Source organism: Lynx canadensis, chromosome A3 (genome assembly GCF_007474595.2).
Source record: "Lynx canadensis isolate LIC74 chromosome A3, mLynCan4.pri.v2, whole genome shotgun sequence".
In the NCBI taxonomy this organism is placed as follows: Eukaryota; Metazoa; Chordata; class Mammalia; order Carnivora; family Felidae; genus Lynx; species Lynx canadensis.
The window spans coordinates 60,416,563-60,434,533 of record NC_044305.1 but is presented as its reverse complement, the minus strand read 5'-3'; the positions used below and the strand labels follow the sequence as shown (position 1 = coordinate 60,434,533).

The 17,971-nt window shown below is 34.8% G+C and overlaps 1 protein-coding gene across 6 annotated transcripts in view; it reads right to left on the bottom strand.

The window, feature by feature from the left end:
- The window catches only part of TSGA10 (testis specific 10), a 179,079-nt gene that overhangs the window by 4,788 nt on the left and 156,320 nt on the right, over positions 1-17,971 (bottom strand). For 4 of the 6 annotated variants that reach the window (XM_032592623.1, XM_030310430.2, XM_032592624.1 and 1 more), the window contains exons 16-18: positions 10,784-10,986; positions 8,817-8,921; positions 8,496-8,645 (exon numbers count right to left, since the gene is read on the bottom strand). In XM_032592623.1, the coding sequence (XP_032448514.1) occupies positions 8,496-8,645; positions 8,817-8,921; positions 10,784-10,986 (458 nt within the window). Of the gene's footprint in view, positions 1-8,491; positions 8,646-8,816; positions 8,922-10,783; positions 10,987-17,971 lie in introns of those variants that run through there. The other 2 variants (XM_032592625.1, XM_032592622.1) reach the window with 1 other exon arrangement.

Below are 17,971 nucleotides of genomic sequence, written 5' to 3'. Positions count from 1 at the left end.
AGAATAGGTGAACTAGAAGATAAAGTTATGGAAAAAGAGGAAGCTGAGAAAAAGAGAGATAAAAAAATCCAGGAGTATGAGGGGAAAATTAGAGAACTAAGTGATACACTAAAAAGAAATAATATACGCATAATTGGTATTCCAGAGGAGGAAGAGAGAGGGAAAGGTGCGGAAGGGGTACTTGAAGAAATCATAGCTGAGAACTTCCCTGAACTGGGGAAGGAAAAAGGCATTGAAATCCAAGAGGCACAGAGAACTCCCTTCAGACGTAACTTGAATCGATCTTCTGCACGACATATCATAGTGAAACTGGCAAAATACAAGGATAAAGAGAAAATTCTGAAAGCAGCAAGGGGTAAACGTGCCCTCACATATAAAGGGAGACCTATAAGACTCGTGACGGATCTCTCTTTTGAAACTTGGCAGGCCAGAAAGAATTGGCACGAGATTTTCAGGGTGCTAGACAGCAAAAATATGCAGCCGAGAATCCTTTATCCAGCAAGTCTGTCATTTAGAATAGAAGGAGAGATAAAGGTCTTCCCAAACAAACAAAAACTGAAGGAATTTGTCACCACTAAACCAGCCCTACAAGAGATCCTAAGGGGGACCCTGTGAGACAAAGTACCAGAGACATCACTACAAGCATAAAACATACAGACATCACAATGACTCTAAACCCGTATCTTTCTATAATAACACTGAATGTAAACGGATTAAATGCGCCAACCAAAAGACATAGGGTATCAGAATGGATAAAAAAACAAGACCCATCTATTTGCTGTCTACAAGAGACTCATTTTAGACCTGAGGACACCTTTAGATTGAGAGTGAGGGGATGGAGAACTATTTATCATGCTACTGGAAGCCAAAAGAAAGCTGGAGTAGCCATACTTATATCAGACAAACTAGACTTTAAATTAAAGGCTGTAACAAGAGATGAAGAAGGACATTATATAATAGTTACAGGGTCTACCCATCAGGAAGAGCTAACAATTATAAATGTCTATGCGCCGAATACCGGAGCCCCCAAGTATATAAAACAATTACTCATAAACAGAAGCAACCTTATTGATAAGAATGTGGTAATTGCAGGGGACTTTAACACCCCACTTACAGAAATGGATAGATCATCTAGACACACAGTCAATAAAGAAACAAGGGCCCTGAATGAGACATTGGATCAGATGGACTTGACAGATATATTTAGAACTCTGTATCCCAAAGCAACAGAATATACTTTCTTCTCGAGTGCACATGGAACATTCTCCAAGATAGATCATATACTGGGTCACAAAACAGCCCTTCATAAGTTTACAAGAATTGAAATTATACCATGCATACTTTCAGACCACAATGCTATGAAGCTTGAAATCAACCACAGGAAAAAGTCTGGAAAACCTCCAAAAGCGTGGAGGTTAAAGAACACCCTACTAACGAATGAGTGGGTCAACCAGGGAATTAGAGAAGAAATCAAAAAATATATGGAAACAAACGAAAATGAAAATACAACAATCCAAATGCTTTGGGACGCAGCGAAGGCAGTCCTGAGAGGAAAATACATTGCAATCCAGGCCTATCTCAAGAAACAAGAAAAATCCCAAATACAAAATCTAACAGCACACCTAAAGGAAATAGAAGCAGAACAGCAAAGGCAGCCTAAACCCAGCAGAAGAAGAGAAATAATAAAGATCAGAGCAGAAATAAACAATATAGAATCTAAAAAAACTGTAGAGCAGATCAACGAAACCAAGAGTTGGTTTTTTGAAAAAATAAACAAAATTGACAAACCTCTAGCCAGGCTTCTCAAAAAGAAAAGGGAGATGACCCAAATAGATAAAATCATGAATGAAAATGGAATTATTACAACCAATCCCTCATAGATACAAACAATTATCAGGGAATACTATGAAAAATTATATGCCAACAAATTGGACAACCTGGAAGAAATGGACACATTCCTGAACACCCACACTCTTCCAAAACTCAATCAGGAGGAAATAGAAAGCTTGAACAGACCCATAACCAGCGAAGAAATTGAATCGGTTATCAAAAATCTCCCAACAAATAAGAGTCCAGGACCAGATGGCTTCCCAGGGGAGTTCTACCAGACATTTAAAGCAGAGATAATACCTATCCTTCTCAAGCTATTCCAAGAAATAGAAAGGGAAGGAAAACTTCCAGACTCATTCTATGAAGCCAGTATTACTTTGATTCCTAAACCAGACAGAGACCCAGTAAAAAAAGAGAACTACAGGCCAATATCCCTGATGAATATGGATGCAAAAATTCTCAATAAGATACTAGCAAATCGAATTCAACGGCATATAAAAAGAATTATTCACCATGATCAAGTGGGATTCATTCCTGGGATGCAGGGCTGGTTCAACATTCGCAAATCAATCAACGTGATCCATCACATTAACAAAAAAAAAGAGAAGAACCATATGATCCTGTCAATCGATGCAGAAAAGGCCTTTGACAAAATCCAGCACCCTTTCTTAATAAAACCCTTGAGAAAGTCGGGATAGAAGGAACATACTTAAAGATCATAAAAGCCATTTATGAAAAGCCCACAGCTAACATCATCCTCAACGGGGAAAAACTGAGAGCTTTTTCCCTGAGATCAGGAACACGACAGGGATGCCCACTCTCACCGCTGTTGTTTAACATAGTGCTGGAAGTTCTAGCATCAGCAATCAGACAACAAAAGGAAATCAAAGGCATCAAAATTGGCAAAGATGAAGTCAAGCTTTCGCTTTTTGCAGATGACATGATATTATACATGGAAAATCCGATAGACTCCACCAAAAGTCTGCTAGAACTGATACATGAATTCAGCAAAGTTGCAGGATACAAAATCAATGTCCAGAAATCAGTTGCATTCTTATACACTAACAATGAAGCAACAGAAAGACAAATAAAGAAACTGATCCCATTCACAATTGCACCAAGAAGCATAAAATACCTAGGAATAAATCTAACCAAAGATGTAAAGGATCTGTATGCTGAAAACTATAGAAAGCTTATGAAGGTAATTGAAGAAGACTTAAAGAAATGGAAAGACATTCCCTGCTCATGGATTGGAAAAATAAATATTGTCAAAATGTCAATACTACCCAAAGCTATCTACACATTCAATGCAATCCCAATAAAAATTGCACCAGCATTCTTCTCGAAACTAGAACAAGCAATCCTAAAATTCATATGGAACCACAAAAGGCCCCGAATAGCCAAAGGAATTTTGAAGAAGAAGACCAAAGCAGGAGGCATCACAATCCCAGACTTTAGCCTCTACTACAAAGCTGTAATCATCAAGACAGCATGGTATTGGCACAAAAACAGACACACAGACCAATGGAATAGAATAGAAACCCCAGAACTAGACCCACAAACGTATGGCCAACTCATCTTTGACAAAGCAGGAAAGAACATCCAATGGAAAAAAGACAGCCTCTTTAACAAATGGTGCTGGGAGAACTGGACAGCAACATGCAGAAGGTTGAAACTAGACCACTTTCTCACACCATTTACAAAAATAAACTCAAAATGGATAAAGGACCTAAATGTGAGACAGGAAACCATCAAAACCTTAGAGGAGAAAGCAGGAAAAGACCTCTCTGACCTCAGCCGTAGCAATCTCTTACTCGACACATCCCCAAAGGCAAGGGAATTAAAAGCAAAAGTGAATTACTGGGACCTTATGAAGATAAAAAGCTTCTGCACAGCAAAGGAAACAACCAACAAAACTAAAAGGCAACCAATGGAATGGGAAAAGATATTTGCAAATGACATATCGGACAAAGGGCTAGTATCTAAAATCTATAAAGAGCTCACCAAACTCCACACCCGAAAAACAAATAACCCAGTGAAGAAATGGGCAGAAAACATGAATAGACACTTCTCTAAAGAAGACATCCAGATGGCCAACAGGCACATGAAAAGATGTTCAGCGTCGCTCCTTATCGGGGAAATACAAATCAAAACCACACTCAGGTATCACCTCACGCCAGTCAGAGTGGCCAAAATGAACAAATCAGGAGACTATAGATGCTGGAGAGGATGTGGAGAAACGGGAACCCTCTTGCACTGTTGGTGGGAATGCAAATTGGTGCAGCCGCTCTGGAAAGCAGTGTGGAGGTTCCTCAGAAAACTAAAAATAGATCTACCCTATGACCCAGCAATAGCACTGCTAGGAATTTATCCAAGGGATACAGGAGTACTGATGCATAGGGGCACTTGTACCCCAATGTTCATAGCAGCACTCTCAACAATAGCCAAATTATGGAAAGAGCCTAAATGTCCATCAACTGATGAATGGATAAAGAAATTGTGGTTTATATACACAATGGAATACTATGTGGCAATGAGAAAAAATGAAATATGGCCTTTTGTAGCAACGTGGATGGAACTGGAGAGTGTGATGCTAAGTGAAATAAGCCATACAGAGAAAGACAGATACCATATGGTTTCACTCTTATGTGGATCCTGAGAAACTTAACAGGAACCCATGGGGGAGGGGAAGGAAAAAAAAAAAAAAAGAGGTTAGAGTGGGAGAGAGCCAAAGCATAAGAGACTGTTAAAAACTGAGAACAAACTGAGGGTTGATGGGGGGTGGGAGGGAGGGGAGGGTAGGTGATGGGTATTGAGGAGGGCACCTTTTGGGATGAGCACTGGGTGTTGTATGGAAACCAATTTGTCAATAAATTTCATAAAAAAAAAAAAAGAATACACTAAAACAAAGCAGGGTTTATACCACAAATTCAAAGATGGTTCAATATTTGAAAATATTTTAATATAATTCTCATATTAATAGTTCTAAAGAGAAAAACCGTATCTCCATAGATGCTGAAAAAACACCCATTCCTAATTAAAATAATCTTGAGAAGATAAAAATGAGTGGATATTATGAAACATTTACATCTCAATCTTAAAGCCAGCATCTTATACTTATTTGACAAACCCTAGAGGTATTCCCACTTAAGGTCAGAATCACAACAAAGATGCCCATTTTCTTCACTACCATTTATCAGTATTCTGAAGATACTAGGTAATGCAATGAACTGGCGAATACAATTCAAGAGACAAAAATAGAAGAAGAAACAAAATGATCTCTTTTTGCAGATGACATGATAATATACTCAGAATTTTCTAAAAAATCAATGACAAAACTTAATGAAACAATAAAAAAATTTAGCAAGGCAACATGATGATAAATTTACATGTAAAAACAGCATACTTGAAGATATAATTAATGAGGGAAAAATCTAAAGATAAAATAATTAGGAATAAACTTAACAAGAAATGTTCAAAACCTGTATAAAGAAAACTACAAGTCATTCTTGAATGACATAAAGTGAGTTTGAACAAATGGAAAGACATATCTCTTCTTGGTTAGGACATCTCAACATTATTGAGATGTCATTTCTCCACACGTTAATTTATAAGTTTAATGTGATTCTAATAAAAATCCCAAGGTTTTTTTTTAAATGGAACTAGATAAATTGACCCCAAATTTCATATGGAAAATAAACTCACAAGAAAATATAGGTCAACACTTAAAAGGAAGAGCTCTTACAAGCACTAGCCCTTTGGTATGCTGGAGCTGGCTCGTAGTTGATTGTAAATATTCAGGAATTTTGTGAGCTCGTGGTTAAACCAGCTTGGTTGCTTGAAACTGTGCAACATATAGAATTTTGTAATCACTATGTTGTACACCTGACACTACTATAACATTGTATGTCAACTGCACTTCAATAAAAGAAAGAAAGAAAGAATGCCCCCACAGTGGGCATATTTACACTACTAAAACTGTCAAATGCTACAAGTCAGGGCTTCTCCCTCGCCTTCCTTGGAGAGTCAGTTTACTAGCAAACCATCAGACTAGCCCCCCCAAAACTAAAAATATTACAAAGGCTCTATAATTAAAGTAGTGTGGGACTGGAACATAAATAGACCCAAAGGAATAAAAGAGAAAGTCTAAAAAGAAACTTGAACCACTGGAGCAAAATCTTTTCTTAGGACTACTGGTTGGTCATTTGGAAAAAGGTAAAATTAGATCCATTCTTCATACCATGTAAAAAAAAAAAGGCTCTAAATGGATCATAAATCTAAATGTAAAAAGTAAAACCATATATATATATACATATATATATGTATGTAAAACATTATTTCCTCTATTATCTATTATCTATCTGAGTATAAGGAAAGATTTTTCTAACTATAAACAGAAATATGGATGCATTAAAATACATTTAAAAATTTGATTACATAAAAATAAACATTTTTCCATGGGAAAAATAGTATATGCAAAATCAAAAGAAAAAGGGCAAAGTAGAAGAAAATATTTGCAACATTTATCATTGATAAAGAGCTAATTTCTCACATTTATAAAAAAATTTTTAACAAAAAAATTCCAGTAGAAAAATGGGCAAAGGAATAGATAATTCAAAAATAAGAGATATTAAAACAGCCCTTAAACATATGAAAAGATATTCAAATTCACTCATAAAAAGAAAAATGCAAATTAAAACTACACTTAAGTACCATTTCTTACCCACCATACTGGTAAAAATTCAAGAACTTGACAGCATACTCTGCTGGTGAGGCTGTGGGGAAACAGGCACTCTCACCCATATCTAGTGGGAGTGCAAAATGGTACAACCCCTATATAGGAGAATTTGGCACTATTTAAGAAAACTATATACATAACACATTTACCCCTTGACCCAGAAATCCTGATTCTAGGATTTTATCCTGAAGATACACCTCCACAATTATGAAAATACATTTGGATAATATTATTCATTATAGCTTTATTTGTAATTTCAAATTGCTGAAAACCACCTAAATGTCCAAATGTAGAAGGTTTGCATAATTATGGTATATCCATACAAAGGAATACTATGCAGCTATAGAAAAGAATGAGGAAAATCACTATGAACTAATATGGAATGACTTCTAAAAGAGAGAAAAGCAAAGTGTGAAGAAGCATATATAATATGCTACCTTTTGCATATGAAAAGAAAAATAAAAATATACCTGAATGTCATTATCATAAGACCATAAAGGAATATGGGGGACATGGGATGGAAGGCATACAGAATTTGCAGAGTTTTGATTTTTAAAAGCCTATTAGTCTACATATTCAAACATAAAATTAAATCAAGGAAAAAACTAGGAAGGGGAAAAATGAAAAAACGAAAGCAAAGTGAAATAAATGAATCTAATGTTATTTCAACTGTATACTATAATCACAGGAAAAGAGGGGGAAAAAAGTTAATCCAAGTAATTTATCAACTCAGTATTTGACTATATGCTCTTAAGATTTGTGTAAAGTAGTGTATGAAGACAGGAATTACAAATGGATCCTGAACTTTTAAGTTGGTCTGTTTGTCGTAGGGACACAGGTGAAGAAATTTTGAAACTATTTTAGATGCATTCTGGAATTGAGCAAATGAGTATGTGCATATTGTTGAATAAACATGCTGATGTTGAGCCAGGGTCCTTACTATAGAGGAAAGGACATACACATACAAAATGGAAAAAGGGAAGGAAAACACCTGAGAGGATGGTTTGGAACTGGAGAGATTGCTTATGTTTTTAAAACATGTGTGTGTGTGACTGTGCGTGTGTGTGTGTGCATATATGGAGAGAGAAGGAATATATGCAAGAGTGTGAGTACATGAGACAGCAAATGTGTTGCCTCAAACACATCGAAAGTAAAAGGGGTAAAATTTTAACAATGAGTATGGGTAAAAGGTATATAGCTGTTCTCTGCATTATTTTCTTTTTATAACTTCTTATAAGTTTGAATTTATATCAAAATACAAATGTTTTTACAAAATTTGTGACTTATAGGAATATATCTAAAATATTCTCTTCTTGGGGCGCCTGGGTGGCGCAGTCGGTTAAGCGACCGACTTCAGCCAGGTCACGATCTCGCGGTCCGTGAGTTCGAGCCCCGCGTCGGGCTCTGGGCTGATGGCTCAGAGCCTGGAGCCTGTTTCCGATTCTGTGTCTCCCTCTCTCTCTGCCCCTCGCCCGTTCATGCTCTGTCTCTCTCTGTCCCAAAAATAAATAAACGTTGAAAAAAAAATAAAAATAAATAAAAATAAAAAAAAAATATTCTCTTCTGAAAAATAAACTACTTTCCTAAAGCATAAGTATTTTATGGTGCTATATTAACCAATATTTTATTAATGAAAGTATATGAAAAAATTTGTTTTAGAACAAAAAGAAAATCAGATTTAAAAATATAATTTATGTCAACATTAGATAGAGTGATCTTTCATTTTAGCAAATTTACATAAAATTATCAAAATACTTTATTTTTATGTCTATATACCTATGTATATTATTATGTATATATATTATGTCTATATTACCTATGTAATTGTATTTAAATAGCACTATTAATGATAGATTGTTTTTGAGCTTCCTTACTCCCTCAAGTATTGCTATATGGTACCCAAAGAAAGGATCTTTAAATTACTTACTCTTCTAACGATCGATCTAGGCCTCGGTCAGGAGATCGATGGTGAGCACGTTCTGGTGAATGACATTTTGTATTTGGCTTCATGGTAGTATTCAAATGATAAGCATTACTTGAGTAATTCTGGCGGCGAAGTTCCTGCACGGCCCTCTCCCTAAAGCAAAATAAGGGGCTTTTAAACTTTATATCCAGTGATGTTATTAATAGTGTCATAAAACTGTAGTTCAGTTCACACTTTAAAAGCTAACCATCATGAAATTATCAAAATGTGTTGTTATCTTAAAAAGTGCCTTCCAGACTGAACACTGCAGAGAGACAAACTTACCTTTCAAAGCGCTCTGTCCCTAGTTGTCGTTTGGTAATGTCTAAATCAGCTTCCAATTGTGTTACAACATTTCTGAACTGGGCCACATCTCTACTCTGGATGGCCCTGTGTAAAAAAACATAGGAGTGACAGCTGATTAAGCTTAAAATATGGCAGGACTTCTAGAGTGCATTAAACCATATTGGCAATGGCTTCTCAGCTGGAACCAAGCCAAACTGTGATTTTATGGATATATTAGTTCACCTAAAATATGCCAATTTTAAATGTAATAAATATGAAAATAGCCTACTTGAAAAGCTTAAGCTGTGTCAGTCCCATCCAATTAGTTAAACCTCTGTCTCAGTTTCCCTATGTTTAGATGGGATAATATTATCTATTATCTATCTATATTATCTATTTTTAAAGTACTTTAAGGTATTATATGTAAAGTAGTACTATAACCAAATAATAAAACACCATGATTAATTTAGTCTATTATATATATTTAGTAAATCAACCAAGTGCTTTACATATACTTATAATGAAATTTGATTTACACAATTTGTAATGAAATTTGATATCCAAACTGTTAAAAACATAAAATCTCTTCAATTTAGCAGGATTTTCTTTAGGGGTAAACAGTGCCTCAAAAACCCTGTCATTAGATACACTATCATAAGGAAGACAATGACAACAATGAATGCTGCTTACATAGAACATTCTATCCTCTTTGCTTGCCTTCAGAACTGCAATGTTAACTACTAAAATCTAAACTTTAGAGACTAAGAACACTAATGTTTATTATGCTTACTAGTTCTGAATGATAGTACTTATCAACCAGTCTAAAACAGAATGTACCCCTGAAGGTGGGGGTTTGGGCACATTTCACTAAGGCCAATTTCCACAAACCAGCTTGAGAAAATGATCCTGCTGAACCGGTTGAATCCCAGCTGTGGTGACGGAAAAGAATGACTCACAGCTGCCATAACCTGACAACAGTTTCTCAAGGAAACTGGCCCTGGCTTTGCAGCCTTTGCTCAGTCAGGGGCTCCAGAGTGACTGATTACTGAGACCATGATTCCTATCTTTTCCAGGTCCCATGCTCAGATGAGGCTGGATGAAAAAGTGTCATAGATGGGACATAAGAATAGAGGCTGAGGGTCCCCATCAGTTTTTGTGAGAGGTCACCAAGTTTAGTAATAAAAACATTCACTATATAGGCAGGCATTTCTACTGAATCTTCCAGCTAAGAGTCTTGTAATAAGATGCTAATGGTGATATGGATGCTTGGGGGAAGAAAAAAAGGCCAAGGGGCGCCCCGACTTCCGCTCAGGTCATGATCTCACGGTTCGTGAGTTTGAGTCCCGCATCGGGCTCTGAGCCTGGAACCTGCTTCAGATTCTATGTCTCTCTCTCTCTCTCTCTCTCTCTCTGCCCCTCTCCTGCTCACTCTCTGTCTCTCTCTCTCAAAAATAAATTAAAAAAAAATTTTAAGCTAAAATCAGTACTCTAAGCAAGGTCTTCAGTATTATATGAATGTGGGAGTTCTTCCAAGTACCCAGTATATACTTACAGGTACATAAGGAAATACTATGTGACAAGTCTAAAGACTAGGTAACAATACCAGGTGGGTCTATAAATAGAAAAATTCTTCTGGTTTCCTAAGTGCTTAATTTTTTTTCTAAGAACTTGTTATAATATTTCTACAAGGTAATATTTTAGGTCAGACATTCTACTGTATCCAAAGCTCTGTTGGAAATAATCAACAGAGATGGTTAAATTTAAATTTAGACGCATTTAGATAAATATATAATAGAAATGAATAATAAATCTTAGGCAAATCACAATGTTTCTGGTCCTCAGTTTAACCGATGGCAGAAGATGGGCACTAAATTGTCTAAATTCCAGCTTTAAAATTCGACTACCCTATAAAGTATAAAAATTATTTAAAATATGACTTTATGCTATTATGTTGCTAACCAACTCACATTTTACTTTCTGCCAAACAAAGGTGTTCTTTGAGAAGCTGAATTTCAGATTCTTTTTCTTGAAGCGCTATCTGAGACTGATATTCTTTGTCTCGATTGGCCACCAGCAAAGCTTCTAGATTCTGCATAGAGATTCTCTCATTTGTCATCTGACTCCTGAGGAGTTCTATTTCAGAGCGAGCAGAATCTAACTCATTCTCCATCTGTACAATAATAGGAAGATATCTATACTTATTCACATTCATTTATTGAACTGATTATCAGAGACTCATTAAATTTCTGTATTATGTTATAAATTCAAAACCCCTTTTAATTTCTTAATTAGAAATATCCTCCTTCTTACCAAATATACACACAGGATCACTTTCTCCAACTCCAATTTTTTTGATAGGATCAAAATTAATTTAAGTAAAGACTTATTAATAATCCCAAACTGCAAATAATTTCCATTTCCAGTGTTGATATTTCTTTATATAATTCTGCAAGATTGACATGGTGATATACATGACTACTGCTTTGTCCTGAGTTAGGTGAGTTACAAACACCTAACTACCTTATAGAATGTTACTGCATTTCATAGTTAAGGAAGATAAGGAATAACTGCACATTCTCTCTCTTGTATAAACCTGTGCAAAGCTTCATTTTATGAAGGTTATCTTGAGCCTCAAAAATGCTCTATAAGCCAAATGTTTCTTCAAAAGAAGATCAGACATTGATATGTAGAAAAAAAGTATTCCTTATCTCACAATACACATTACAATAAATTATACATGTATTTAAAAAGTTAAATATGCGGGGCGCCTGGGTGGCTCAGTCGGTTGAGCATCCGACTTCAGCTCAGGTCACGATCTCGCGGTCCGTGAGTTCGAGCCCCGCGTCGGGCTCTGGGCTGATGGCTCGGAGCCTGGAGCCTGCTTCCGATTCTGTGTCTCCCTCTCTCTCTGCCCCTCCCCCGTTCATGCTCTGTCTCTCTCTGTCTCAAAAATAAATAAATGTAAAAAAAAAAATTTAAAAAGTTAAATATGCAAAAGTAAAACTCTAAGAAAAAAGAATTTAATAAAAATGAAATTATTGGGGGAGGGGTGAGCAGGTAGGGAAGAACTGTCTAGACTAGATATAATTAAAAATTATGTATAGCCATATAAAAAATAAACATATTGATTATAAACCTAACCGAAATTTATAAGGAAACTGGAAAAATATACTGTTTGTATCGTGACAAATGGTAGCTATACTACAGGTGAGCACAGCATCAGTATACCCTTATTGAATCATTATGTTGTACACCTGAAACTAATGTAACATTGTGTCTCAACTATACTCAAGTTTTTAAAAAATTTTAAAAAGAAACTCAATAAATAAAATGGCTAATATCTTACTACTAAAAGGAACTCATACAAATTGATGAGAAATATGAACTAATGATATGAACAGATGATTTATAAAATAAAGCTCATTAGTAAACATGTGGGGAAAAAAAACTACCCTTACTAATATTCAAGTGAGTATAAATTGAAATAAGATGCTATTTCTAGTACAGGGTTTCTTAGTCTTGACACTACTGACATTTTGGGGTGGATAATTATTCGGTGTAGGGAGATGCCTTATGCACTGTAGGATATTTAGCAGCATCCTTGGCCTCTACTTATTAGAGGCTGGTAGCATTCCCCCACCCCAGTTGTGACAATCAAAAATGTCTCCAGATATTGCTGAATGGCCACAGGGGAGCAAACTATCTCTCAGCTGAACCACCGTTCTAGTTTATCAAATTGGCAGATTTCTTAGTGTGTATTGGTTAACATTAAAATGGGCAATGGCATGGCACCTGGGTGGCTCAGTCGGTTGAGCGTCTGACTTTTGATTTCAGCCTGGGTCATTATCCCAGGGTCATGGGATTGAACCCTGCGTCGGGCTCTGCAGTGAGCATGGAGCCTGCTTGAGATTCTCTCCGCCCCCCCATCTTGTTCTCCCCTCTGGCCCTCTCCCCCACTCACGCATGCACTCTCTCTTTCTCTAAAAAGAAAAAAAAAATTTTTTAATGGGCAATGGCAAGTACATACACTTTGCAAGCAAGAATACAAAATGAAGCATGACTTTTTTTTTTTTTGCAGCAGCAGCAGCAGCTTTATTGGAATATAATTTATGTACCATACAACTCACCCATTTAAAAGGTACAATTCAAATAAATAAATAAAAGGTACAATTCAATTGGGTTTTTTTCAAGTTTTTATTTAAATTATAGTTAACATATAGTGTAATATTAGTTTCAGGAGTAGAATTTAGTGATTCATCACTTAAGTTAAACACCCAATGCTCATTACAAACAAGTGCCCTCCTTAAAACCCATCACCCATTTAGCCCATCCCCCACCCACCTCCCCTCCAGCAACCCTCAGTTTGTTTTCTATAGTTAAGAGTCCCTTATGGTTTGTTTCTCTCTCTCTCTCTTTTTTCTTTCTCCTATGTTCATCTGTTTTGGTTCTTAAGTTCCACATATGAGTGAAATTCTACGGTGTCTTTCTCTGATTTATTTTGGTTAGCATAATACACTCTAGCTCCATCCACATCATTGCAAATGGCAAGATTTCATTCTTTTTTATGGCTGAGTAATATCGATGCAGAAAAAAAGTATTGGACAAAGTGCAGCATCTGTTCTTGATAAAAAGCCTCAACAAAGTACAGAGAGGGAACATACCTCAACATCATAAAGGCCATATACAAAAGACCCACAGATAATACCATCCTCAATAGGGAAAAACTGAGAGCTTTTCCTATGTGGTCAGGAACAAGACAGAGATGTCCACTCTCACTATTGTTATTTAACACAGTACTTGAAGTTCTAGCATTGGCAATCAGACAACAAAAAGAAATAAAAGACATCCAAATTGGAAAGGAAGAAGTCAAACTTTCACTATTCACAGATGACAGGATGCTCTATATAGAAAATCCAAAAGACTCCAACAAAACTGCTAGAACTGATCCATGAATTCAGTAAATCACAGGATACAAAATCAATGTACAGATATCAGTTGCATTTCTATACACCAATAATGAAGCAGCAGAGAGAGAAATCAAGGAATTGATCCCATTTACAACTGCACCAAAACCCATAAGATACTTAGGAATAAACCTAACCAAAGAGGTAAAAGACGAGTACGCTGAAAACTATAGAACACTCATGAAAGAAACTGAAGAAGACACAAAGAAATGTAAAAATATTCCATGCTTGTGGATCATAAGAGAAATATTATCCAAATGTCTATACTACTGCCCAAAATCTACATAATCCCTATCAAAATAATACCAGAATTTTTCACAGAGCTAGAACAAACCTAAAATGTGTATGGAACCACAAAGGACCTCAATTGCCAAAGCAATCTTGAAAAAGTAAAGCAAAGCTGGTGGCATCACAACTCTGGATTGCTATATTACAATCTGTATTACAAGCTATATTACAAAGCTGTAGTCATCAGGATGGTACAGTACTGGCACAAAAACAGACAGATCAATGGAACAAAATAGAAAACCCAGAACTGGACCCACAACTATATGGTCAACTAATTTTTGACAAAGTAGGAAATTATATCCAATGGAAAAAATAATTGTTTTTAATATATTAACAGGGTTGTGCAAACATGCCACAATCTCATACTCTAGTGTTACAACTTTTTCATCATCCCAAAATGAAGTTCAGTATCGATTAACAGTCACTCTGCACCCACCCCACCTGCTGCAGCACCATCCCTAAGCATTCCCCAATCTATTATCTGGCTCTATAATCTGTCTTCTTTTAGACATTTCAAATAAATGGAATAACATAATTTGTATGTGGTCATTTGTGACTTGCTTCCTTTACCTAGCATAATGTTTTCAAGGATCATCCATGTTATAGCACGTATCCATATTTCATTGCTTTTATTGCTAAATAACATTTGGTTGCATAGGTGTAGGAACATATAAGTTATTTACACCTTCTGGATAGTATAAATAATGCTGCTAAGAACATTTGTTCTTAGTTTTAGAGTGGACCTCTATTTTCATTCCTCTTTGATACACAGGAGTAAAGTTTCTGGACTTTATGGTAATCCTATTTTTAACATTTTGAAGAACTGACAAAATATTTTCCAAAGTGAACTTATATTTCCAATAGCAATGTCTGAATTTTGAATGCTCCAAATTCTTTACATCTTTGCCAATACCTGTTATTGTTTTTAAAATTATTTTATAGCCATTCTAGTGGTTGTGAAATGGTATAGTTTTGATTTGCATTTCTCTGTTAATGATATTATGCACTTTTTCATGTACTTACTGGCTATGTCTCTTCTATAGAGAAATGTCTATTGAGATCTTTTGACAATTTTTTTAGTTATTAAGTTGTAAGAGTTCTTTATATTTTCTAGATATGATTCTCTTATATATATGCTTTATAATTTTTTAACCAGTCTGTGCATTATATTTTTAATTTATTGATATTATTTGCAGCACAAAAGTTTTTATTTTGATAAAATTATTTTATTTTTTCTTGTGTTGCTTGTGCTTTTGATGTGGATTACTTAACCAAAAGTCACAAAGGTTTACTTCTACTTCCTAATTAAGTTTTATAATTTTAGCTCTTACCTACAGGACTATAATCCATCTTATGGTATGTGATAGGAATCCAAGTTCATTCTTTTCCATGCAGATGTTCAGTTGTCCCAGTACCATTCATTGAAAAGACTATTCTTTCCCCATTAAATTGTACTGGCATCAATTTTTTGAAAATCATTTGGCCACAAATGTAAGAGTTTGTTTCTAGATTCTCAATTCTGTTCTACTGACTTATATGTCTTTTCTTATGCTAGTATTGCACTATCTTGATTACTGTAGTTTTGTAGTCAGTTTTGAAAATGGGAAGTGTTAGTTCTCTAATTTTGTTATTTTTCAAGATTGTTTTACTTGAACTTCCACATTAATTTTGTATCACCTTGTTAACTTCTACAAAGAAACAAGCTGGGATGCTGATAGGCATTGTATTAAATCTGTAGGTCACTTTAGGGTAGTATTACCTTTTTAACAGTGTTTAGTCTTCTAATCCATGAATATGGGATGTCTTTCCATTCATTTAGGTCCTCTTTAAATTTTTTTAGCAATGTTTTCTAGTTTTGTAAAGTATAAGTTTGGCACTACTTTTGTTAAATTTATTCCTAAGTACTTTATCTCCTCTTGATGCAATCCCATCTGATGGAATTGTTTTTATTTCATTTTTGGATTGTTCATTGCTAATATATAGAAATGTAATTGATTATTGTACACTGATCTTATATCCTGCAACCTTGATTAACTCATTTATTAATTTTAGGTTTTTAGCAGACTCCTTAGGATTTTTCATATCCAAGATCATGTCATCTATGAATAAAGATAGTTCTACTTCTTTACCAATCTGATGCCATTTATTTCTTTTTCTTGCCTAATTGCCCAGGTTAGCACCTCTAGTGCAGTGGTGAATTAGAAGAGGTGCAGACAGCATTCTTATCTTGCTACTGACAAGAAAAGGGGAAAGCATTCAGTCTTTCAACATTAAGTATGATATTAAGTCAGGGATTTTCACCAAAAACAAAATTCATCTTTAAACATTGGAAGAATTTACAACTAAAGCTACCTGGGTCTAAACGTTTCTTTATGGATGTTTTGAAATTACTAACTCAATTTAATTACTTGTTATAGATATATTTAGATTTTCTATTTTTTCTTAAGTCAGTTTCAGTACTTTCTGTCTTTCTGGGAATTTACATTGATTTCGCCTAAATTATGTAATTTTTGGCATTTAGTTGCTCATAATATTCCCTTATAATCCTTTTATTTTCTGTATGATTAGTAGTGATGTCCCCCTTTCATCCCTAGTTTTAGTAATTTGACTTCTCTCTCTCACACACACACACACTTACTCATTCTAACTAAAGTTTTATCCATTTTGTTGATATTGTGAAAGAACAACCTTTTGTGTTTTTTTGATGTTTTCTACTGTTTCCCATCTTGTTTTCTATTAATTCATGCTCTAATCTTTATAATTTCTTTCATTCCACTTCCTTTAGATTTAGTTTGCTTCTCTTTTTCCAGCTTAGATTAGTGATTTGAGATCTTTCTTCTTTTTTAAAAACATATAGACATAAATTATAAAGCTATACTTTCCCTGTAAGTATTGCTTGAATTGGCATCTTATAAATTTGGGCACATTTTTTCATTTTCATTAATCTCATTTTCTTTATTCTTTGTGATTTCTTCTTTGAGTTACTGATATTGGGGAGTGCGTTGTTCAATTTCCATTTACTTGTGAATTTCCCAAATTTCCTTCTTTTATTGATTCCTAATAATTGCATTCTGGTGGGAGAATATGATTTGAATCCTTTTAAATTTATTGAGGCTTGTTTTATGGCCTAACATTTGGACTATCCTAGAGGATCATTCATGTAGTTGAGAAAACCGTGTATTCTACTGTTGTTAACATGGATATGTTAACTCTAGTTTGATTTTAGTTTTGTTGGAGTCTTCTATTTCCTTGTTGATGTTCTGTCTAGTTGCTCTCTTCCTTACTGAGAGTGCTGTATTGACGTTCCCAACTATTATTGTTGAACCGTTTGCTTCCAGATAAATACAGAAATATTATTACTATATAGCTCTATTTCCTCCTCCCCTCTTTAGCGCTATTAGAATTTTACATGTTACATCTATATTAAATAAGTCCCATAATATATTGTTGTAATTACTTTTTAATTAATGTATCTTTAAAATAAGTTGATAGAATAAAAGAGAGCAAGTATATAATAGTCAAATTTAACAGATAAAGGATTCAAAGCAGCTATTCTAAATATTTTAGTTCAAATAACTATAAATATTTTAATATATAAGTAAATATTTTAGTTCAAAGAACTAAAGGAAACCATGTTTAAAGAAGTAAAGGAATGTATGATGACAATGTCTCATCAATAGAGAATAATAATAAGGATATAGAAATTATAAACTGTTCTCAAAGGCAGTTTCTTTTACTTTCTTTATTTACCTGTGGATGAGTCACACTTTCCTGTTTCTTTGAAAGTCAAATTGTTGTTGAAAATTGGACATTTAAGATACCATATTGTAACAACTCGGAATACTCCTGAATACTCTGAATACTCAGGAATACTCCTCCCCACCTCAGGGCTTATTGTGGTCT